At 41.4% G+C, this 18,581-nt stretch overlaps 1 protein-coding gene across 1 annotated transcript in view; it reads left to right on the top strand.

Annotated features, from left to right (window-relative positions):
* The window catches only part of LOC311241501 (tyrosine-protein phosphatase non-receptor type 12-like), a 118,182-nt gene that overhangs the window by 63,411 nt on the left and 36,190 nt on the right, over window positions 1-18,581 (top strand). The window contains 10 exon segments of the mRNA XM_084330348.1: window positions 1,609-1,662; window positions 1,664-1,705; window positions 3,000-3,038; window positions 3,222-3,293; window positions 3,469-3,528; window positions 4,851-4,993; window positions 7,608-7,674; window positions 9,047-9,124; window positions 10,705-10,803; window positions 18,178-18,263. Coding sequence (XP_084186474.1) covers window positions 1,609-1,662; window positions 1,664-1,705; window positions 3,000-3,038; window positions 3,222-3,293; window positions 3,469-3,528; window positions 4,851-4,993; window positions 7,608-7,674; window positions 9,047-9,124; window positions 10,705-10,803; window positions 18,178-18,263 — 740 coding nt within the window.

Genomic DNA, 18,581 nt, shown 5'->3' with positions numbered 1-18,581 from the left:
CCTCTGTATGTCTTAATACCTCACCAGCACTCTCATACCTCACTCTGTCTCATACCTCACTCTGTCTCATACCTCACCTCTGTCTCATACCTCACTCTGTCTCATACCTCACTCTGTCTCATACCTCTGTCTCATACCTCACTCTGTCTCATACCTCACTCTGTCTCATACCTCACTCTGTCTCATACCTCACTCTGTCTCATACCTCACTCTGTCTCATACCTCACTCTGTCTCATACCTCACTCTGTCTCATACCTCACTCTGTCTCATACCTCACTCTGTCTCATACCTCACTCTGTCTCATACCTCACTCTGTCTCATACCTCACTCTGTCTCATACCTCTGTCTCATACCTCACTCTGTCTCATACCTCTGTCTCATACCTCACTCTGTCTCATACCTCACTCTGTCTCATACCTCTGTCTCATACCTCACTCTGTCTCATACCTCACTCTGTCTCATACCTCACTCTGTCTCATACCTCTGTCTCATACCTCACTCTGTCTCATACCTCACTCTGTCTCATACCTCACTCTGTCTCATACCTCTGTCTCATACCTCACTCTGTCTCATACCCTCACTCTGTCTCATACCTCACTCTGTCTCATACCTCACTCTGTCTCATACCTCTGTCTCATACCTCACTCTGTCTCATACCTCACTCTGTCTCATACCTCTGTCTCATACCTCACTCTGTCTCATACCTCTGTCTCATAAGATAAGATAAGATAAGATATTCCTTTATTGATCCCCTTGGGGAAATTCAGGCATCATAGCAGCATGGGGGAAGGGGGGGGGGGGGGTGGTACAGGTAGTAAAAACAACACAGGCAGTGTAAACAATTAGGTCAATTAGGTCAATATAATTTACTATCTAACTAGCTGAAGAAGAATATTCACATTATTCACAGTGTCACATAAGGTGCAGTATGCATAAGGTAGTGTTATAATTTACTATCTACTGAGTATACATTATTCACAGTATCACAGTATCCACTGAAATATACATTATTCACAGTATCACAGTATCCACATAAGGTGCAGTATGCCTAAGGTAGTGTAGGTTGTCCTCCTTGGGTTCCTATAAGTCCCAGGTCACTCTGTCTCATACCTCTGTCTCATACCTCTGTCTGTCTCCAGGAGGTTTTGAAAAAGGGGTTCACAAGCTAATAAAGGCTTGTACTGTGACACAGCACATGTTATGACACAAGATGATATACTGTCCGTGTTTTACACAAACCCTGAAATCTGTCGGTCAAACCTGTTGTGTTTTCCAGATGACTGTCATTTGTTTGTTGGCTCCATGGTTCCAATTATCTCTCTTTGCCATCTCTCTCTCTCTCTCTCTCTCTCTCTCTCTCCTCTCTCTCTCTCTCTCTCTCTCTCTCTCTCTCTCTCTCTCTCTCTCTCTCTCTCTCTCTCTCTCTCTCTCTCTCTCTCTCTCTCTCTCTCTCTCTCTCTCTCTCTGCCATCGCTCTCTCTCCCCCCCCCCTCTCTCTCTCTCCCTCTCTCCCTCTCCCTCTCCCTCTCTCCCTCTCCCCCCCTATCTCTCTCTCTCTCTCTCTCTCTCTCTCTCTCTCTCCCTCTCCTCTCCCTCTCCCTCTGTAGGGTATGGATGGACCAGAGGCCTACATAGCCACTCAGGGCCCACTGACGAACACCGGTCATAGACTTCTGGAGGATGAACTGGGAGTACAATGTAGCTGTGAGTATGGGGTCGTGGGTCTCTGGGAGCATGTAGGAGGGATGGAGGCAGAGTGGGAGGGAGAGAGGCCAGATGGATGGGTAGAGGAATTGAGGAAGGAATGGAGAGACTAAGGGAAAGGTGGAGAGATGGAGAGACAGAGGAAGAGATGAGGTACACTAGTAGTTTGGTCTACTAAACACTGTCACACTGGCAGTAGTATTTATGCATGGTGTCATTGTTTTAACAGATTTAGCGTGGAGTCCTTATGGAGAGACCTATAATCATAAACTGACCGTCTGTTCCGTTAACCTCATCATGTCCACCTTTTGATCCAGATCCATATAATATGTTGGAGTCGAGTCCAAAACAAAAACAAACTTAATAATAATTCATTAATAATTCATTACATTTATATTAGGGATGCTCGATATTGGCTTTTTTACAGATACCGATATACCGATATTGTCCAACTCTTAATTTCGATACCGATATCACATTTTAATGCCGATATCGGCCGATAATATCGGACAATCCCCTAATTTATATAGCTCTTTTCTAGACACTCAAAGCGCTCCCCACAATGTAGGGTGGAAGGTGCCTCCTTCACCACCACTGTGGTGTTGACTGGATGTTCTCTTGTGTCTGTCTGCAGGTAATTGTAATGTGTTTAATATGTTGAATGTGTGGTCTCTTGTGTCTGTCTGCAGGTAATTGTAATGTGTTTAATATGTTGAATGTGTGGTCTCTTGTGTCTTTCTGCAGGTAATTGTAATGTGTTTAATATGTTGACTGGATGTTCTCTTGTGTCTGTCTGCAGGTCATTGTAATGTGTTTAATATGTTGAATGTGTGGTCTCTTGTGTCTTTCTGCAGGTAATTGTAATGTGTTTAATATGTTGAATGTGTGGTCTCTTGTGTCTTTCTGCAGGTAATTGTAATGTGTTTAATATGTTGAATGTGTGGTCTCTTGTGTCTTTCTGCAGGTAATTGTAATGTGTTTAATATGTTGACTGGATGTTCTCTTGTGTCTGTCTGCAGGTAATTGTAATGTGTTTAATATGTTGAATGTGTGGTCTCTTGTGTCTTTCTGCAGGTAATTGTAATGTGTTTAATATGTTGAATGTGTGGTCTCTTGTGTCTGTCTGCAGGTAATTGTAATGTGTTTAATATGTTGAATGTGTGGTCTCTTGTGTCTTTCTGCAGGTAATTGTAATGTGTTTAATATGTTGAATGTGTGGTCTCTTGTGTCTTTCTGCAGGTAATTGTAATGTGTTTAATATGTTGAATGTGTGGTCTCTTGTGTCTTTCTGCAGGTAATTGTAATGGCCTGTCGAGAGTTTGAAATGGGCAGGGTAAGACCTCACATTTAGTGTGTGTGGTGTGTGTGTGAAGCAATTATCAGAGCTATCAGTCAGGCTGTATTGATCGCCTGCTCTAGACCCTACAGATAGTCTAGTCAAGGTATTTACATTGGTTTGTGGTTTACTACCCGATGTTGACTGATGTTACTTGTTTTTCTTTCTTTCTTTGTGTAGAAAAAGTGTGAGAAGTATTTTCCTATGTTAGGGGAGGAGCCTATGTCTTTTGGAGCCTTCAGAATCTCATGTGTAAGTAAAGAAAGAATCTCTACTACCTACTGATCTGATGAAGTACACATCTCTACTACCTACTGATTTGATTGATATAGCAGCTTTTCTTAAATAGTTTTGCTTTCGGGGACCAGCAAACTCAACCAGTTTTCTCTCTCTCTCCCTCCCCCTCCCTCCTTCCTCTCTGTTACAGGAATCGGAACAAGCCAGAACAGACTACTTTATCAGGACTCTGATGGTGGAACATGAGAATGTAAGTTCTCTCTGTGATGTCAACGACCTACATACAGAGGTGGAAAGTAATTAAGAACATTTACTCAAGTACTTGGGAGTATGAGAATATAAGTTCCGACTGAAGCATCACTAACAATGAACTCATCTTGGTGTCAGCTAAGGCTTTAGTCAAGTCCTCCTGTCCTGACACTCCGCTGTTGGCTTAAATTACTCTGTGAAAAAGGTTGTTTATAACGGCTTCCATGGGGTCCCCCAGAAAAATGGGGAACAGTTTAATTTCACTATTTCATTCACTACAGATGCAGCTTTCTTTGATTGTCAGACGAGTCTTTCTGAGTAGAGACTAGTTTTTGTGAGAGGACTGACTGACCTCCACTATGGCCTCCTGTTTCATCATCTCTCTGACTGACATCACTTTTTAATTCTTGGAATCAGTTTGCTGTCATTTCCTCTCCTCCCACCTCTTTTTCCTCTTTCTCTTTTCTATTTCTCTCTCTCTCTCTATTCATCCCTCTATCCTATTCATTCCTTCTATTTCTTGCCCTCCCTCCTACGCCATCCTTTCTCTCTCACCAACCCTCTCACCCCATCTCTCTTCTCTTACACTCTCCATTCTCTCTCTCTCTCTCTCTCTCTCTCTCTCTCTCTCTCTCTCTCTCCCTCTCTCTCTCTCTCTCTCTCTCTCTCTCTCTCTCTCTCTCTCTCTCGCTTTACCGTGATGCTGAACATGCAATAAGTATACTCGGTCTGAATGATGTTCTGATCACAGACCACATATGCACACAGACACACACACACAGACACACGCACACATGATGACAGCCCATTTATTATCAGTTATTAAGTCAATCACGATCACTTGGAATGTGGATGTGATATATAACCCGAAGGTCCTCAACCTCTACTCTCTTTAACTATGAATCCACACAATACAACTTCCCATCTTAATAACTAGGTTTGAAAACGTAGTTAAAACGTAGTTGTATGGTTCTTTGTCTCCGAGGTACTCCCATTATAATATCAGTGATCAGGGATGCACTGGTATTGATACTGGTATTGAATATTGGGGTATATGTGTGTGAGAATGTCCTCAGTATTAGAACCTGATACCAAGAGCCATGTGTAGCATCTCAGAAATCAAAGAAAAGTGACATTTCTGGCACATAGAAGGATGTTGAATCTCTCTACGGATGTTCAATCTCACCCTCTCTCTTTCTCTCTCTCTCTTCTCTCTCTCTCTCTCTCTCTCTCTCTCTCTCTCTCTCTCTCTCTCTCTCTCTCTCTCTCTCTCTCTCTCTCTCTCTCTTTCTCTCTTTCTCTCTACCCTCCCCCTCTCTTCAGGAGTCTCGTAGACTGACTCAGTTCCACTACATGAACTGGCCAGACCATGACGTTCCCTCTTCGTTTGACTCCATACTGGATATGATTGGACTGATGAGGGAATACCAGGAAAACGACGATGTTCCTATATGTGTACACTGCAGGTAGGCACACACACACACATACCAAATCCTCCAGTCGTATTAATTACAGCTCAATGAGATGATGCATCGCTATTTGTTCATATACATTGTTTCATTGAGCTGCCATTAAGCATTCACTGTCCTCCAATGACTGGAGGAGATATTCCAACTCATTAACTCCCAATAACTGTCAAACTGTTGAGAGCGTTGTGAGAGAAAATGGTGTTTTTTCAATGTATATTTGGTTTATAAACTGATATAAAGAGACGCTTTAAGAGGGTAATATCATTCTCATCACGGGATGATATAGACGGTGGTGAACCAGCGGTTTCACAGGCACAGGCCGCGTTAGCAGAGCAGAATGTTTTGAATTCCGATCCAGGACACAAAGATAACGGAGCAGCACAGGGCACAGAGGCAGAGCGCGATGGAGGTTTTGACAGTAATGAAACGTTTTGAAATGTGTGAAAGGTTATTAGCAGTTGTCATGGCAGCGGCACATGACAACCAGAAGGGGGTGGGCCGTCGTTGCTAGGACGAATATCCTATAAAGGTGACAGTGGTTCCGGGTAAGGGCAGACTAAGATCTGACTGAGACTAAGAGGGAAGAAACCAGAAGAGACTCTCTCCTCTCATCACGGAGAGGGGGGGGGGGGGGGGTGCCACATCATCATTAGCTTCGGCTAACACGAGGATGGTTCAGGCTAACGACCAGGCCTGACCACTATTGGACTGAATAACAGCAGAGACGATAGCAATGAAAATACAATCGGATAACATCTGGGCTGAGGCTTCTGTTTATATCAATAAACAACGCTTCTCCTTGTAAGGTATTACGCTGTGTCAAAGTGTCGAATTCTTACGAAGGTGGAGAATTATTATGGTTTGCGGATCGCACTAACGGGGAGAGATAAGGATTGTATCAGCCAGTATATGAGACGTCGGGACCATTAAAAGTACACAACGCAGAGGAGTGGATGGAGAGAGGATAACACAAGAAGACGTGATACTGGCCAGATTGATCAGAATCTAACAGTTGGGATATGTTTGAGATGATGTGCAAAATTAATTGGCATTTGTTTTTTCAGTGTATGTATCCCTTTTTAACACTTTCAATGCCAGCAGGGGGCGCACGATTTAGTGCTTCCGTGCCACCACCCACTTCAATGATAGCGCTCTCATATTTGCGAACGCATAAACTACATCTTAAATTATGGCTATGTGTCTAATCTGGCCGTCGCTTATCAATGACTTGTTTGCAGTCAACATTGTCGAAACGGATTGTTTTTTAATCGGTTCATTTCCGTTTTATACCATTTTGAAAAACACTCGTTTTTTGAAAGTTTCAGGAAAATATAAAGATTGTGTGATAAACGCCCTTTACTGGAGTATTCTGGAATACACAAAAAACTGTTATTTTTCTGCCTATTTATGAATCGTTTTCAAATCAACTCTAGATTATCGATAGTATATGTGTACTTATGCACGCTACAGAAGCGGGCTGAAAAATGTATTCTCATTTCCTGATCAGCACACACGCACACACACACACATAGGGCACACGTTGATATCTCTGTGAAAAAAGCTCTGATTATCCTAAGACTGGTAAAATAGATTCCTTACCTCAGATCAGATGTTCTCCAAAAAGATTATTCCAATTCCTGATCACCATTCCAAATATCGATCGTGTTTATTGATCCAACGCTGGGTACTGGAAATATGTATTCCACGCTGTTCTGGGGCTCGGCAATGAATCCGATCGTCTCGGGTGACTTGTCTGAGAAGTAAAATGAGGAAGCAGGATTTTCTTTTCACCATGTGTTTCATTCAATCCATTCCAAAGGGGTGCAGTACCACAGGGAGAGACGATAAGGGGCGGTATTTTCCCAATGGAGCTTAGAGAGTTTGCAGCACTAACGTGAGACTAGATTGATGAAATATGAATTCAAATCGCTAATAAAAAAAAACGAGATCTCTCGTCGTTGGCAATGAACGGTCGGCATGAACAAACAAGTTATCTCGTTGTTGGCATTGAAAGTGTTAAGATTCAACGCTGTTTATGTACATTTAAGAAGTACATTTAAGAACACAAAGAAGGCTGTTTCTAGAACACGTCTGGCTGCAGTTAAAGCAGAGACTGACGCTGTCTTCATGAACACATCCCAGATTGACTTATTAGTGGGCTAAACAGCATGGGGTTACAATAACACACGCATAAACATAAACGCACATAAACACACAAACGCACATGAGCACATGTATGCTTACAATCAGAGGGTTACATCATAAAGAGGAGGGGATGTTGCCTCTGTTCACAGTAGCTGCTAGCAGGATGTGTGACATCATGTCTGACACACACACACACTGCTTTGAACCCTACTGTGTGATATAGAGGATAGTTAGAAAGCAGGAACTTTCCTCAGGCTGTTCATTATAACACATTAGAAGTGTGTGTGTGTGCGCGTGTGTGTGTTGAACAGAGGATTCAACAGCATGAGATGAGGTTTTATGAGTATTTGTAAGTGCGTGTCAGACAAGATGTTGTATAGATCCTCCTAACCGCTTCCTGTCATGGTCATACTGTACTGTACTGTGTGTGTTGGAGCTGAACCACATGTGTCTTCTCTCTGTACAGTGCGGGCTGTGGCAGAACTGGTGCAATCTGTGCTATTGACTACACATGGAACCTGCTCAAAGCTGGGGTAAGACACACACACACACACACATGTTAGAACAAATATTAAAGAGGCAGTTCACCCCAAAATTAAATAAAAAAAACATATTCCCCCCTTTACCTGGAGTTCTATCGATCCATCCATAGCACTCCAGGTGCATCCTTGTTGTCCCCAAATCCAGGCTAAAAAACAGGGGGGGGGGTTGCAGCCCCCAAACTGTGGAAAGAGTTTCCCACCCACATTAGGCTGTGGCCCCAACACTCCCAATGTTTAAGTCTCATCTTAAAACACATTTGTTCTCCCTAGCATTTAAAAAAAAAAAAAAAAAAAAGTCTGCTGCCGTAATTTAGTTTGTAGTTCTGTGTGCATGGCATTGTGTTTATGTGTTTTTTTTTAATATATTATGGTTTGATTGTGAAGCACTTTGGTCAACCTTGTTGTTTTTAAAACGTGCTATATAAATAAAGTTGGATTGGAAGTTGGATCCAGATATTTGGTGTGTTTTGCTTCGTTTTGGAGATGTCTGCCTGTAGAGATACCTGCCTTCAGTGTCACTCCAATACAATGGAGCTGAACGGCAAATAATTAGGGCTGTCCCCGACTAAGGATTTGGATAGTCGACTATGATTGGCCAAAATTTGCCGTTAGTCGACTATTAGTCGACTAAAAAAAAGAAAGTATAATATATATATATATTTTTTTATCATTCCATTTGGGCTGTGGGGGGTGCTTAATGTCTGAAGGAGTCGACGGAAGGCTTCTTGTCCTCTGCAAAAGCATGCAATTGGTCCACTGATGGATACATCTTGATATTTGTCTAGTCTAGTGTGTTCATTAGATGGGTGAAATCCTCTTTCTGTGCCTGTTTTCGTAGGCAGTTAGCCTCTGGTATGCGTGCCATTAGCGTTAGCCACGCTTCTAGGCCTCTTTTCTTTTGGAAAGAATGATTAAAAAATATATATATATATTTTCGTTTTTTGTATTCGACTAAGAGGTTGGCAGTCGACTACGGCTCCTTTCGACCGATTAGTCGACTAATCGACTAATAGGGGTCAGCCCTACAAATAATATATATTTTTTACTCAAAAAACAATGTCTCTTTCCAGAAACCATTACCCGGTTACTCAGGATAATCCGCAGACTTTTTTTAGTCTGCAGTTTCCTGAAGGAACTATTTTCTACACCCGCATAATAATTAATACACGCGAGATGTCCCCTTGTGTGTGTTCTCTAGTCTAGCAGATATCACGTGTGAATACATGGTGATGAATATGAGTAATATAGGTTAAGCCTCGTGTGTGAACCACACCCCTACCTTTTAGCAGTGTCTGTGCCACGCTCTACCCAGTGAGCTCTACATGACACACGCTCACTCATCCTCCTGTTTGTGTCGATGTAGAAGATTCCAGAAGATTTCAACGTGTTCCGGTTGATTCAGGAAATGAGGACGCAGCGGCATTCTGCTGTTCAAACCAAGGTAGTGTGTGGGTGTGGGTGTGGGTGTGTGTGTGTATGTATTTGGTCGCTTTCCAAATAGTTTCACAGACATGATCTAACACCCTTAGCTGACATGCCTTATACAATTTTGGGATGTATGAATTACAGCCAATGTGGTGCTAGATCACGCCCCCTTTTGCTTCAGACCTTGTACCTGATGACATCACACATTTGAGTTTTAACACTCTAGATTTCGATTTGGTAGAGTTGCTAATTTTCACTAATATTAGACTAGAGGAATAACATGCATGAAGCAAGGACAGACAGAGCTAATGGTTAATAATATATTAATATAATACTATATATATATATTAGGGCTGGGACTTTATCGCGTTAATTTCGATTAATTAACTACAGAAAAATGTTTACACATTTTATTGCACGTCGTGGCACTTTGCTCTCATCTGTCGGCTCCGGGCTGCGTTTCCGCCGATCAACCAATACATTGTTAGAAAGTTTAATTTGCCGTCTTTCGATCGTCACCTAACTCAACCTATTGCGTGATTCCATTCTCGAGTTACAAGACTAAACATCCGGCGATAATCACGCTGAATTATTGCCGGTACACACATTACAAAAACCTTTGTGAAACACTCATTTTCCGTGGGATTTTTTATAAACTTTGGACCTGTATGACTATAAGACTTCAGGCTATGGAACCGTTATGTTTTCCAGCTCCTACCTCTCAGCTGGAACTTAAAAACAGGCATCTGGCAACAAGTAAACAGAGATGTGAGTACACAAAACTTTTACTTCAGTGTGTTCAAACCTCTGTTACTCCATTTCATTAGCACTCAAAGTGATTTTTCTTTATTGTGTCAGAAACTTTGGAATGTTAACTTTTAAAAGAGAAAAGGTCCTTTGCGCTATATATATATTATTCCTAAAATTGCTGCACTTTGTTAAAAATTGCATTGATTTGACTGTTGGTCTGTGTAGTAGCTAATAAACAAGATGTTGCTGCCTAAACATAAGTATAATGTATGTACCAAATGTACCAAAATCCATTTGAAATGAGAAATTTTGCTTTTCGCATCAAATATTGATATGCTTTTAAAATGCGATTAAATTAGATTAATTAATTAAATTTAAAAAAAATTATCGAGTCCCACCACTAATATATATATATATATATAAGATTCATCTGGAGGTTTTGTTGTATTTACTAATGCCATCAGATCACTATATTAATAGCCTGCATGAAGTCACCTCAGTTGACTATATTCACACAGCGGCCATTTTGCTCTTATGTCATGCTCAGGTTGGTGTTCCTTCCCCCCCGACCAGGAACAGGGTGGAAAGGAATCCCAACCTGAGCATGACGTGGGAGCAGAATGCCCGGCGTGTGAATCAGGGAGGATAGATGAATGATTGATTGTGTTCTCTGCCTCTTTGATGCCTGACGACATCGCCATGGTTTCAAGACCGTGTGAATGTCAGCATCTTGTCAAATTAATGTTTATGTCACATGTTTGAGTATATATTATTTAGTTTTTATTGCCACTCACATCTCTCTCTCTCTCTCTCTCTCTCTCTCTCTCTCTTTCTCTATCTCTTTAGGAGCAGTATGAGTTAGTCCATAGAGCCATTGCTCAGCTATTTGAGAAACGGCTACGGCAACTGGAGAGTCCCACCAGCACACAAATACATGACGGCATGGTACGTGCACACGCGCGCGCGCGCACACACACACACACACACACACACACACACCACACACCACACACCACACACCACACACCACACACCACACACACAAACACACACACACACACACACAATAAAAACAAAGACACTTTCACACAAAGGCAATGCATGCTCACACACGGATACATACAATTGTACATACAACCACATACATTGCAACAATATTGCATGTAGTAGTATAGACATTCATACTTCCACAAACACACACACTCACACAGAGGCGGTCTGATGATAAAGAAAGACAGGATGCCTGTGAGTAACAGACTGAGAAAAGAAAAAAGTTATTAGTCACAGCGGAGGAGAGACTGAGGGAAGTAGGGAGGCAGGGAAGGAGAGAGGAGAAGGGAGGAAGGGAAGGAGAGAGAGGGATGGAGGGAAGGAACGAAAGGGTAGTAATAGAAATTAAGAGAGGAGAGAGGGTTCTTCACAGAAGCAATCTGTCTATCTAAGACGGAGAGAGAGAGATACAGATAAAAGGAAAGACAGACCGAGACTTTCAGACTGGGACAAGTTAAAGGAACACCCAACTTTTTGGGAAATTAGCTTATTTGCCATCTACCCTGGAGTTACACAAGCAGATACATACCCTTTTCTTTGTGAATGCATTAGGCTTAGCTTAGGGAACAGCCGCACCGTTAGCCTAGCTTAGCGTCATTCACTGGAAGTAGGTGTGCCAGTGTAGCCTAGTTCCCAACAATCACGAAATACACTCCAAATACAACTCCAAAACTTTCCTGTAAACATGTTGTGAACTTGTGAGTGACCTGTGTATTTACCATGTGGAGTAAAAAGTAAAAAATTTGACATTTTCGTTTTCTAAGCAGATATATACTCTGAACTATTTTTGCCGAAGCACTGCTGCCTGGGTGCAGTGATTTCATCACCTCAAAAGCACTGTTGTTTTTTGAAAAACGTTAAAGATAAAGATAAACAGATATAGAAAAATTCAAGATAGAGAGACAGATATAGAAAGATTAAAGATATATATATAGAGAGAGAAAGATTAAAGATAGAGACAGATATAGAAATATTAAAGATAGAGAGACAGATATAGAAAAATTATAGAGATGGATATAGAAAGTCATGCGTATGTAGAAAGATTAAAGAGAGACAGATATAGAAAGATTAAAGATGGAGACGGATATAGAAAGACATATTATGTAGAAAGATTAAAGAGAGAGACAGATATAGAAAGAGTAGAGATAGAGAGACAAGTTTCAAGTTCAAGTTTCTTTATTAGTTGTCATACAGAAGTACAGAATACTTTTATACAAAATGCTTCTTTCTGTTACGCTCCAGAGACTGTGCTAGACAAAAATAGATGAGTATAAAATAAAATAAGTATAGCAAGTATAAAATAGAAGTCACGTATGTAGGCACAAGTGTTCAGTATGTACATATGTACAATGTTCAATGCAGAGTAGAAGTAACTGAGTTACCATACAATATACTATACAATATACTAATATACAATATACTATATAGTGCAAAGGATAAATGGGATGAGGTACAATTTAGGTACAATTTACAGTAAGGTGTAATGAGGTATGGGTTGTAGTGCAAATTATTTACCAATAAATATAAAGTGTGTTTAGGTGTTCTAAAGTGTGTAAAGTGGGTGCTGCAGTGAGTTGTTTGTTTAAAGTGAGTGTGTGCGTGGGGATGCGTGCATTTGATGGTTGTTGCATAGTGTTATTGTTCGTTGAGCATCCTGATGGCCTGGGGATAGAAGCTTCTTCTGGGTCTTTCTGTGCTTGCCATGAGACTCCGGTATCGCTTGCCTGACCGCAGCAGTTCAAAGAGGCAGTTGTTTGGGGACATATATAGAAAGATTAAAGATGGCAACAGATATAGAGAGACATATGTAGAAAGAGTAAAGAGAGAGACAGATATAGAAAGAGTAAAGAGAGAGACCGATATAGAAAGATTAAAGATAGAGAGACGGATATAGAAAGATTAAAAGAGAGAGAGACACACACACGGAGACACAGAGAGAGAGAGAGAAGTTGGCAGCTTTCCAGTAGCCCACTTCCTGTTTTGGAAGCTGTGATGACATCATCAGGCTCCCATAATGCATTTAGAGCCTGAGAATAGACGCTCTTGCTTCTGGGAATGAGAAATCACTGTCACTTAACACACACACACACACACACACACACACACACACACACACACACACATACACACATACACATACACATATTATTATGCTTGTGTAACCTTAATCTCTGAAGGCTTTAGTCTTACCCTAAACATAATTTTAAACCTAACCCTAAATTAACCCCCTGTCAAAGTCCCAACTCTGAAGGATTATTTATATTCTTGTGAGGATCTTTGTACAACATAGAAGTACAAATCTGGTTATTTGTTCAGATATTTCTTTCTTAAAACTCATTCAGAGTCATTGGATTTCACCAGCCACTTTTATTATTTAAAGCAGGACTATGTAACTTTCTCGATAAAAGCAAACGTCAAGCAAACTATTTTCCATTGGTGTTTTTTTTTTTTTTTTTTTTTGTCTTTTTCCCCCTCCATTTTCCTCCAATTTTCTCCCATCCCAATGTTAGTCGTATGCCAATTCCCAGTCCCTTCCTGGTCGCTGCGCACTTACCCCCCACAGTCAGATCATCTGGGAGAGTGGAGGCTACCACGTGCTTCCTCCGACACACGTCCAGCCAATCACCGCTTCTTTTCACCTGGCAGCGCGGATTCTCATCGAGAGGGCGTAGCGTGTGGGAGGACCACACTATCCCCCTCGAGTCCTATCCGCGCTTAGCAGGCGCCCCGACCGAACTGTAGGAGTCGCTGTTTACAACGACCCGGACCCACCCCGCCAGCTTCTCCCACCCTCTAATACAGCCAATTGTATTAGTGCAGACGGCCAGCCAAGCTGGTGACAACCCCGGAGCTGTGAGCTGGATTCGAACAGGCGAATCCAGCTCACAGCTCCGGGGCTGGTGACGAACGCAATCTCCGCTCGGCCACCTAACCGCCTTCCATTGGTGTTTCTAATATGTAAATCATATATTTAAATGTTTTGCCACTGGTCGTGCCCGACCAGAACGACTCATACAGGCAATTACACTGGGTTTTCTCTTTTTCAGCAAAACTTAGACTAGACTAAAGAAACAATGTTTTTTCCCATGAGTTTAGTAGAATTCAAAATTCTAATTGAAACACAGACTTGTTACCGGTCTACTGATTGGTCAGTAGAACTACCAGATTGGTTACCTGTCTTCTGATTGGCCTGTAGAACTTACAGGTTGGTTACCTGTCTTCTGATTGGCCCGTATAACTTACAGATTGGTTACCTGTCTTCTGATTGGCCTGTAGAACTTACAGATTGGTTACCGGTCTTCTGATTGGCCTGTAGAACTTAGAGTGGTCCTGTCTTCTGACTAATGGACTTCCCAGCAGCATTCAAGGATAATATATTGGAGGCTAAGTCATCAGTAAGCCAACCAATGGGACATGGGGGTACGGCACATGCTCAGATGAGTGTTTGGGGACAAAATTTAAAGGAAATGCAAACTAATTTGAACTGAGCATGTGTTACTTATGCCCCATATTTTCACAGGATATGATACAATATGAATATGACAGTAGTGACATCTCTGCGTTTTGCAGGCAGCTGGTGTTACTGATTATCCTGCTGGTAAACATCAGTATGGTGGTGATATGGTGGTGATATTATGGTGGTGATATTAATGGTGGTGATATAGTGGTGATATTATGGTGGTGATATAGTGGTGATATTGTGGTGGTCAGTGTTTCCCCTAGGATTTTTTTCAGGGTGGGTGGTAGGCCCCCAAAACTACTAGTGTTGTCGCGGGGCGCGCGTGTCACGGAAACGTGGTGTCAACAGTGTCGTCATAGATGCGCGCAGTAAGGCGGTTGTTAGTATCGGTGCATTTCTCTACACTGAGCTGAAATGAAACGATTGCACATAAATTAGGTAAATAAATATTAACAAGGTGATTGATTGATTGAATGAAATTTGTATTAACAGATAGGTACAATACAGTACGGCTCAATACACACAATTGTTGAGGGGATGCAGACCTGGGCCCTGTTCCTCGTACCTGGCTAACTGAGTTAGCCGGATAATTTTCAGGATAGCTTGACTTAAGCCAGACCTTTCCGTTCCCCTACGTCGGATTGTCTAAATCGCCATGGTAACAGATCAGAAAGTTTGAACCTGGTCGAGGGCAGGGTTTAGTTCAGTTAGCTCGATAACCTGCATGGCCACACCCTCGCAAAGAAATGCAGCTCGCTTCCTGAAATAATCCTCAGTCTAGATCCCATTATACCATTCTGAATTATGTTTTTGTGCTTCGTTTTTCTAGAGGGGGCTTTTGAATCCCGCAGGGATATTTTTAATTAATGAAACCTATCGGGCGTTTGGTTCTGATTAGTTTCATATTCTTCACTGTGTGTTTGCTTAACGGAGCGCCCGGATTGTGTTTCATTCAAGCATACATTGAAGCGTCTATGCGCGGATTGTGGATATGAATTATGAGGAATCTGAATCTGTGGATTGTTTAATTGTATCACTGTCACTGTGACAGTGTCACACGTTATTGTGATATTGTAACTGGGTTTAAAATATATGAGGAGATGCGCTGTTTGATGGATTTGATGATGTGACGTGACTTGATCAATTGAATGAGCCTTTGACGTTTTTGATTAATGAATTTGAGAAAATGCATTTATCTTTTCAAGCACTGTTATCTGATGATGAACATGAGGTGTCACTGGTATAAACCAAAGGTTAATCAATTGATGATGTCCGAAACAGATTAAAGCCTGATTAATAGTGTAACTGCAAGCCTCCCTCCAAGCCTCTCTTTGGGAACCATGTATAATATTTATATAGTACATAATACCTAAGCACATACAGTACAGATATCCTCATAATATAATTCGTATCAATTAGATATACTATTTGGGCTTATTTTTATCCTTATTCTGAAAGAGTTGAACTAATTATTTTCGCTAGCAAGATCTCATTTGATTATTCATTCCATTAAACCTACTGCCAGCAGGCACATTTAAAGAAATAGAATCTGATTGATTGGGGTAATGAGGGACTTAAAATTAGCCTATAGATTATGCATTTAACTTGTTGGCGAGGCTATTGAGCCGTACTGTATTTGACCAATTCTGCAATCTTGTTAATAACGTTTTAAATCAATCAATCAATCAATGCCGTTAGAAAATCAGGATTTCTGCTATCGACACCTGCTGTCTTTTCAGGTGAGGCGGCCGCGCGCAATTATCCTGAGTATCAAGTCTGGTTCGAATTAACGAGACTGAATCAGGGTTCGAGGAACAGGGAAAGCCTGGATTCAAACATTGGGTTAATTAAATCTGGATAATGGGACTTTTGATCGACTTAGTTGAACCAGGTACGGGGAATAGGGCCCAGAGAAAGACTTTCATCTTGTTTACATCAGGGTCCCCCATTTTCAATTCATAATGAATTGTAAGTAAGGGTGCAATTAGCACCATGCAATCCATTCTTTGTGGATCTAGCCCTGAGACTTGTTACGTGCGATGCTAGTCAGTCTCGGAGTTGTCTCGGAATGGATTTGGTAGTGTGGAATAATATATCCATTCCCCAACTCATGTAAAGACCCACCTCCCCTCCCCTTTGTCCCCTATCCTATGTCCCCCCCCCCCACCCATTTGACCTATCAAATGGGTCCCCCTCCTCCCCCTTTTTTACTATAAAGGGCTCCTCCCGACAGCATTCCTGGTCGCTACCTGGGTCATTCAGCTGATCACCTGGGGCGCGAGCCTCAGCCATTCTCTCTATGTACTATGTATATTTCTATCTGTCCAGTTAATAAACCTTGTTATTAACTGAATCTCGGTTGACTGAGATCATTCTTCAGGATATTCACAATATCCCACAGTAGCTTTTTTCTGCGTCTCCGTAGACCGCACCACCGTTTTAATGTCTTAGTGAAGATTGATTTATATGAAAACCGATTTGTGTATAATTTAGCTAGCTCGCCAACGTTACTGTGATTAAAGCAAACTTTAATAAAAAAAATATTATTATATTATAATATTAAAATATTATTTTTTTATAAATGTTATTTTATTATAATTTTTTCTGGAGGGGCGGGGCGTCCCGTTGGCGGGACGGGCCGCCCCGCCAAGGCAATGGTAGGGGAAACACTGCCAGTGGTGATATTATGGTGGTGATATAGTGGTGATATTAATGGTGGTGATATAGTGGTGATATTAATGGTGGTGATATAGTGGTGATATTATGGTGGTGATATAGTGGTGATATTAATGGTGGTGATATTATGGTGGTGATATAGTGGTGATATTATGGTGGTGATATAGTGGTGATATTATGGTGGTGATATAGTGGTGATGATATTAATGGTGGTGATATAGTGGTGATATTAATGGTGGTGATATAGTGGTGGTGATATAGTGGTGATATAGTGGTGATATAGTGGTGGTGATATAGTGGTGATATAGTGGTGATATAGTGGTGGTGATATAGTGGTGGTGATATAGTGGTGGTGATATAGTGGTGATATAGTGGTGATATAGTGGTGGTGATATAGTGGTGGTGATATGGTGACTCTGGGATCCTCATCTATTTACTCAGTCCTTCATTGAAAGTGATTCACATAGATAAGATATTCCTTTATTGAAATTCGGTAAGATAGACTGGACCAAGGGCTCCTGAGGACAGCAAGAACAATATAAATATACACACACACACACACACACACACACACACACACACACACAGTGCTCGTAATAGTAGCACACACAATACATCTATTCTTAACACACATTGTTTTTTGTTTTCTTGTTTTTTGTTTTCTTTCCAGGAAGTGTCCCAATCAAGTTGAGACCTGCAACATAGACACACACACACACACACACACACACACAACTCAGCTAAATGCATAATGTTGCATGCATAAAGCATAATGCATAAAGCAGCAGCTGAGTGCCTAGATCATCACGGTACAGCGCCACCTTGAGTTTATTATTGCTATTACACTACAGATCTATCAATACCTTGTATTAACAACAAAGGGTTATTTCTTGCTGGTAGAGGATGTAAGTGCAGCAGTAAACTAAAAAGCGTTGTTGCTACGAGTGCATTGTCCCGTTGGAATGTTGCTCAGCCAATCACAATGCAAGATCCAAACTACCTGTAGTATTCATTTGATGGCGCATGAAAGAAAGAAAGAGGACAGACAAGAGTAGAAATGATGGAGTGGGGAATCTGAAGTTGACTTTCCCACGTTAACACTCTGATGTGTCTCCGTCCGTCTTTCTGTCCAGGATGAGAGCAGTCCAGACAAGGCAAGCCACCAATTGGACGAGGAGAGGTGGGACACTCCGCCCCCAAAACCTCCCCGCATACGCAGGTAAAATACACAGTACACACACACATGCATATATACACATGCACCCACGCACAAACGATTCCCACATTTTAAGTTCTTCATCTCAATGTTATGATAAAATTCTATTGTAAAATTTTCTATTAAAATTAGGGATGCTCGATATTGGCTTTTTTACCTATACCGATATTGTCCAACTCTTAATTTCCGATACCGATATATGCAGGGTCCCCCCCCCCCCCCCCAAAAAACGTAATAATTTCAGGTAATTAACATTACATATCTCTTGTCGTGTAATTAACACAACATTATGCATACTTTGACAATAAATAAAATAATAAT

This window comes from Notolepis coatsorum (assembly GCF_963971535.1).
Source record: "Notolepis coatsorum genome assembly, chromosome: 15".
NCBI lineage: Eukaryota > Metazoa > Chordata > Actinopteri > Aulopiformes > Paralepididae > Notolepis > Notolepis coatsorum.
This window is presented reverse-complemented; position numbering and strand designations above follow the sequence as displayed.